The 7,039-nt window shown below is 41.3% G+C and overlaps 1 protein-coding gene across 5 annotated transcripts; it reads left to right on the top strand.

Moving 5' to 3' along the window:
• Positions 1-37: 37 nt before the first annotated feature.
• Positions 38-6,644, top strand: LOC125529295 (the record flags this gene model as incomplete). Of its 5 annotated transcripts, none has more annotated exon segments than XM_048693708.1 (16): positions 38-129; positions 236-310; positions 421-549; positions 636-709; positions 974-1,067; positions 1,371-1,413; positions 1,714-1,776; positions 2,133-2,362; positions 4,330-4,450; positions 4,522-4,622; positions 4,743-4,856; positions 5,003-5,173; positions 5,252-5,395; positions 5,478-5,623; positions 5,726-5,877; positions 5,998-6,644. In XM_048693708.1, coding segments are annotated over 15 exon segments (1,746 nt in total), but the record flags the coding sequence as incomplete, so codon positions are not given.
• Between the last annotated feature and the right edge of the window lie 395 nt (positions 6,645-7,039).

Genomic DNA, 7,039 nt, shown 5'->3' with positions numbered 1-7,039 from the left:
GGGGGGGGGGGCCGCCCCCCGCGCGCGGGGGGGGGCGGCGGAGGCGCTGCCCTGGGAGCTTCTCCACCAGCTGGCGTCTTCTCTGCCGCCGTTCGCTCTCGAACTGCTCCATCACGGCGCCCATGCCCGGTACCCTACCCCTCTCCCTGTCCTTCCCTCCTTTTAGTACAGTATCTTCTTACATTTTCAAAGAGAAATTGGCTAATCACTTTGCATTTCGAATTGCCCATCCTAGATGCTGCTCTTCTACTTCCCTTACTGATCGATTCGGAGAGGCCGACGGCAATAGACGTGGGACAAAACGTTCAAGGTGACACTCATCTAGTACACACCAATAAGTCAGGTGTTGTAGGAATATTTGTTAGAAGACCTCGGCCAAGAGAATACTCTTCAAGTATTTGATAATGTTGATGCTCGCAGGTGTGAAGACTTCAGCACTGCATGGCAGGCATTGTTCGAATCTCGCTGGCCCCTCCATGATAACACTGGACATGATAACTTGGTTACTGTAGATTGGCAGCAGCTGTACTGGGAAAAGCATTTGCAAGAGTATGTTATCAAACAATTACAGATGGTTTAATCGTTAATCTGTTCATTCTGGACTGACTTTGTCACTTATTTTTACCCTTTCACAGGTGCCTGGACGAAGCTGCAGAGGCTGCGTTGCTTCCTTTATTTTGTGGGCGTATTGGTGAGCTAAGTATGTCAGGTGAATATATAAAACCTCTTCCTCCTTAAGTACTCCCTCCGATCCAAAATAAGTGCCAGGGTCAACCATGATACTTATTTTTGATCGGAGGGAATATTTGTTATGCTTGACATCGTTTGGTTATTTACTCATCACAGTAAACAACTATCTTAACAACATGAGCAATGGGCTGATTTGTTTTCTAGCCAAGAATAGTTTTATGTTATGCTTGTTGTTAGTTGTAGCGATTGAAATTATCTTCAAGTCTAACTATAATCTATGCAGATAAAATCATGAGTTCCGTTTACCTCAGTGAGAACATAGCCCAACAGTATTCCAGACTGTCATATCATTGGACCATACTTGGATCTTATGCAAGGTGCGATCATATGTCATTTGTTTGTCATATACCCAGTTCCTCTTTAACTCATATTTAACCTTTTCATGGAGAACTGCCTGGTGCTAGTGATTTATATTCAATTAAAGAAACCCTCACTCGTCAGTAGTTAGAAATCGATAATAATCTCATGGGGATCTCTAATCTGGTTATGCAATGTTAGTTTTCCCAGTTTAGTTACAACATGAACCTAGGTTAGATCAGGTTGCTTCTAGCATCCCTCAAGAGCTATGCAGAAATTGGATTTTCTTAATTCTTACTATAGTAAATTTTCCTCATTTTCAGGTGCTTGAGATTTCAAAATGTGCTTTGCACGGCCGAAGTTTGTGTAAGTGCTCAAGCAGTACCTTGTTCCTTCATTTTTCCACTGTCTATGATTAATTATCTACGGTCTGTAGCATGTGTTGTTTCAATTGTGCATCTGTATTGCTGTTATTTTGTTGGTATTTTGTTATTTGTGTATCTCTCCATCATCCATACAACAATAAATGTGCACTCAGATAGTCAGATTCCAGAATAAGTTGTTGTTTGTGCTATATATATGTTTGCATATGTATTGTGAATTCATCGTTTAAAGTTCAGACTTAAGACAGTTATGATTGACTGCTAGAAATCTGTTGTTTTTCAGGACATGTTGCAACATAGCAGGCTAGAAACTTTGGTGTTCGTAAGAGTCATATCAGAGCTTGAGGTAATATTATGCCTGCGAGGTTATGTTTGTTGGTGCATGCAATAGCTTTAGGAAAACAAAAATGCAGAGCCATGGGCTGCAACTCAGTTAAAAGTAACATCATGTTCAATAGTTCAAGTTTCTATGTCTCGTAAACTGTACCATAAGAGACATAGGGAAAGTTAAGGCTGAGGCAGCATTATTAAGAAGCATGACAAAGAACTGACCAGAAAAGAGAGTTTTGCGGCGTATAAGCTACACACTTGTTGTATCCTTTTCTGCATGATGTCCCATATTGTTGCTTTGCTCTGTTTTGTCAACTGATAGCAAACGAGGAATATTCCAATTTTAAGCCCCTTCTCAATTTCTACTGACAGGTTAATGGTGTATGCCTGCTTCTGAGCTGCCATGCAAAGACACTATTATCTCTTGAATTTATCCACTGCCAGCTTTATCCTGCAGCCATGGATAAAGTTTGCAGTAGTCTTTGCCAGCCAGGATCCCAAAACTACAAGATCCAGTCCTTTCGTATTAAATCATCTCGCATTGATGAAAGCAAGTCTCTAACCATCTCTGCCGGTCTACTAAATTTTCTGTCATATGCAAAGTAAGTTGCATGCCCTCTTATTCTGCCTTGGTTTTATTTTCAAACAGATGTTGGGGAATAGCTTGAGGAATCCAACCTTTTCTTCCTTTATTATTCTTTTTTTCAGCAATTCTTGTTGCATTATTCTGTACAATGTCACTCTAACTAGATGCTCGGTTAATTTTTTCCAGCCATTTTATGGCATGATTTCATAATCTAATTTAGGGTGGAAAGATGTATCCAGCCATTTTATGCATTTGTCACAAGAATATACAGGAGCAGGCCCAGAACATAAAGAATGGGTGTTCAAATTTGTAAAAACGTTGTTCAATATAAAACATAGAAGTTCACAATAGCAAAAAAATCTGCAGATTGTTCCTACTCGGGACAACATTTCAAATAATTTACAGGAATTGCAAAACATTCTGAAAACTTTCAGTTTACAACTAAGAGATTATATATCATTATCTTTAACTTTCAAAAGGATTTTTTTTGCTCGAACGCGTAAGAGAGCTGTCATTTCATTAAGGAGTGCAAAAGGGAGGGTTAGGGAATAAATCCAATCTCCACCCCAAACACACCCACACACGACCAGGGTGCCCCGCAAACGCTTGCGACACTTTAGATACAGCGGCCGACTACTCACACAAAACGGACTACATATCCAGTGTAAGCGACCTTAGGAGCAAAACCTGGAGTGCAGCAGCCCCATCCAAGCACCAAACGGCACTCTCAGTGGCAACTTCAAGTAGAACTACAGGAATCCTTGGTTGTGCACCTAAAGACACAGTCATTCCTGTGTTTACAGATGCACAAAGCAACCATTATTAGAATTAAGCCCTTCTCTGCGCTCCTTAGCAAACACCCTCTGGAGCTCTGTACCACCAGTTGGAGAAGCAGCTCATAGAAAGGTTTGCCACAATGGCGCGCGATCGAATCTTGCGGCCGGATAGAGCAAGTCCAATCATTTGGAGGATGAGTGCCCAGATTTGCCGAGCAAAGACACATGAGACAAACAGGTGTTGAATCGTCTCTTCGGCTTGATCACACAAGGGGCAGGCACCGGGGTGTGGATGCCCATGCTTAGAGAGCCGATCCGCAGTCCAGCAGTGATTGTTAATGGCAGGCCACAAAAAAAATGCAGTCTAGGGGAGCCCAGGGTTTCCAAATTCTTTTGCATCTTAATAGAGCCAAGGAAAAAAATAGCTCGTATCCTGATTTGCTTGTATAATGACCTGACCGAGTAAACCTCCAAATGTGTTGATCAGGACTGTACTGCTGCAGAGTAAAACCATCTACCAGGTCCCATAAATGGAGACACATTCAATTAAGACTTGCACAGTAAGAGCACCCTCGATGTCGGAAACCCATCTACGCCCCTCCAAAGCTTGAGCGACTGTGTGTTGCAACAGAGCAATGATTTACTATTGTTGAAATGTTGTATTGGTTAGTTTATGCTTCACATACATTATTGAAGTAAATACTCTCTCCTAACACTGGGAAGATTTAACACCATTTTGAGGGTTGTGTGGAATAGGAGGCACTGCTAGTTTGGCCGTTCAAGGTCCTGTTCAAAAACCTGATATGACTGGGTTTAACCGGAAAATGAAAAGCAGTGCCAGATTCAGTCATGTTGAACTTTACCTATTTTACATGAAAAATCAGTTTGCATTATTTTATTCAGAGTATCATGTCACACCTGTGGACAATACATGGCAGTTCATTCATCTTAAAGCAGAGAGCAGTAGAACGGACTAGAATGTAAAAAAAGAAAGGCAAGGATAAGCGAGTAACGACATGTAGAAGTGAAAAAAAAAATCACCTATATTCATCCTGTCATTCAGAGGAAGTTTTGTCCTCGCAATCTCATGCCTGCATCTCCAACCTATTCGGTGGTTTGGGATTTAAGATTGGTATATGCAGCAAACTGGTTGCCAAAAAGATTGGGTGCGCATTAACACTGTTTTATTCTTATAACTATTGTTCAGGTCGCTGCAGTTGCTGTCATTTAACGATGCTAAGATGCAGCCATCATTTGCTAAGATGATTATTCATACTCTCCTTGAATCTTCCTCTGGTTTACAAACGCTTGACTTGTCAGAAAACAATGTGGGTTCACACAAGAACCTTTTTCTTCTTTGATATATGTCTTTTGGACCCAAATAATCTCTCTTTTATAGCTTGCAGGCTGGCGTTCTACTGTAGACAGAAGTTCTACAAGTTTCTCATCAGCACTGAAGTCAAATACATCCTTGAACTCCTTGACTGTTCTTAACCTAAGGTATTACCTGTTCCCTTTCAGCACCCGGCAAGTTGTCATAATTAGAAACCTTTCTCACCACTCCTTTTGAAGTTGGCATGGCTTGTGTATTAAAACATATCATAATACTTGTCATGTCAGGGGAAACAATTTGCAGGAGGGGGACATGGAGGTTGTATGCAATATTCTAGTAAAGATGTCTAATTTGAGAAGTTTAGATATAAGTGACAATCCAATCACTGATGAGGGTATCAGGTAGTCTTCAGTTTTCTCTAGATTTGCATCAATCATGAGTGCATAATAGTTCTTTATGCCTGCGGTCAACTTCAAGACAATTTTTCCTTGTGGACTCTGTTATGTTCTAACAATAAGCACTAAGGAGTTACATATAAACATTGCAGATACCTTATTCCTTTTTTTGAATTGGCTCTTCAAAGGGGGAATCCAATTCGGAAATTAAGAGCAGAGAACTGCGATCTGTCCAGTGTTGGTGTGACTAAACTTCTTGAGTGCCTCACATCGATTAATAAACTACTTGATATGCTTTCTATAGCAGATAATCATCTTGGGAGGTAAGTCCTTTTTCCCAGTGCAGAGTTTCTGTTGTTTCTTTAGCTTGGGTCACATTCTGAACCGAGATGAATTTGCAGCTCTGTGGCAGCTACATTAGTGAAATTCCTGGGTTCACATGTAAGGGAGCTAAATGTTGAAGACATCGGCCTAGGACCAATAGGCTTCCAAATACTTGAGGAAGCATTGCCAAGGAAAGTAAATCTCTCCCACATCAACATCAGGTAGAAATAAACTCTGCCCGAGTCACAATGATGCATGCTTGATGTTTAAGTTTCCTTACCCACTTCAAATTTCATGTTGCAGTAAGAACCGCGGTGGGATGGGTACCGCGCACTTCATTTCCAGGCTGATAGTGCAAGCGCCAAACCTTGTATCAGTCGATGCAGGATCTAACCTTCTACCTCCTGAATCATTGGAAGTGATTTGTAATGCATTGAAGCAAACAACATGTAAGAAGCACGCTTCTTCGTATTTTCCTCAACTATGTTCAAGGCCTACCCTAACGGGCATGCACCAAGGAGAGCAGCCAATAACCAGTGGGTATTTTGTAGGTAACTTGACGCGACTAGACCTGATGGGCAACCTGCAATTGTCGAGTGACATCTTTCCTGCAGTGTTTGAGTTCAAGAAGCGCGGAAAGCCAATCCTGCTTGTTCCATTGCAGCAAGGTAGCTGTGCTCCCTACGATGCCGACCCGTAACCCGTAAGTAGCACCTACTATACTGAGAATTATGAAAGGCAGCTGTTACTGTTCCTTCGCAAGTTTGAGCGAAACTTCCTATTTGCACGATCAAAGGATGCACGATGCTTTTTGCTGTAGAAGTTGGAGAAGGTGAACAGAGAGTTTCAGAAAGCTACTTGGGCAACCAGGAAAAAGAGGCTTAGACGTTGATTGGGGCAGATATTTATGATCATTCCTTCAGCAGATCACGAGTGGAATGAAGTCAAGCTTAATTCGAGAACCCGACCACAAGTTGGTTTATGATCGGTTCCATACCAGCACAAATTTAACCTGATCCGTGCTGTTAAAAGGGAGGACCCTGTTGGTTTTTGCATGAAGTTTGATCCGGGAGGAGGCGCCCAGGTGGTCGAGACTGCTGAAAACAGAAACCTCCTGATGAAAGAAATTCTGCTTTGTTTGCATTTCTACAGCCATCTATCTCGAGTTAGGCAGAATATCTTTGGTTCCTTTTTTTTGCAGTAAAATACAAAAATAGATGTAAAGCCAAACATACTCAACTGCTAGTTTCTTTTAGAGAGGAGCTGGTGCTTAGTGGGGCGTTCGCCAACTGTGAGGGTGAGGTAGACATTGTCTCTGGATAAAAATCTGGCCGATAACTAGCTTTCAGGCTTTGCGGCCATCCCAGTTTATATTTACAGTTTTCCAGTGTGTAGGCAGGATGTGCTTTGTTTAGTCCTAATAGTCGTTATTAAATTATTTATTTAATGCAATATAGTACTGTTAACAATTGTTGGGATGGCCGAGTTGGTCTAAGGCTGCACATCGAGGGTGTGTTCCGAAAGGGCGTGGGTTCGAATCCCACTCAACAAAATTGTTCTTTTTTGTCTTTCTAAAACGATTTCCCCTTTATAATTTTCATCATAATGGATTTTTCATTATAGCTGGGCCAGAGTGATTAAGTTTGTGGCCCATCTTCTCAGGGCCTGCATTAGTGCAACAGGATCATAGGCCGACCCATTTACCCCTGTGTCTGCTTATAAACAAAAGATTTTCACCTAAAAAAATATAAATAAAAGATTCAAAGCAATATAAATAAATAAATAGTAAAAATATAAAAGAATGTTTTTCTGTCATCCACCAGTTTATTTTCGTTCGCCGTTTCCAACTCCTCCTATTTCTCTGT

Source organism: Triticum urartu, unplaced genomic scaffold (assembly GCF_003073215.2).
Source record: "Triticum urartu cultivar G1812 unplaced genomic scaffold, Tu2.1 TuUngrouped_contig_5494, whole genome shotgun sequence".
Taxonomy (NCBI): domain Eukaryota; kingdom Viridiplantae; phylum Streptophyta; class Magnoliopsida; order Poales; family Poaceae; genus Triticum; species Triticum urartu.
The sequence above is the reverse complement of the archived record's forward strand: the minus strand, read 5'-3'. Positions and strand labels throughout refer to the sequence as shown.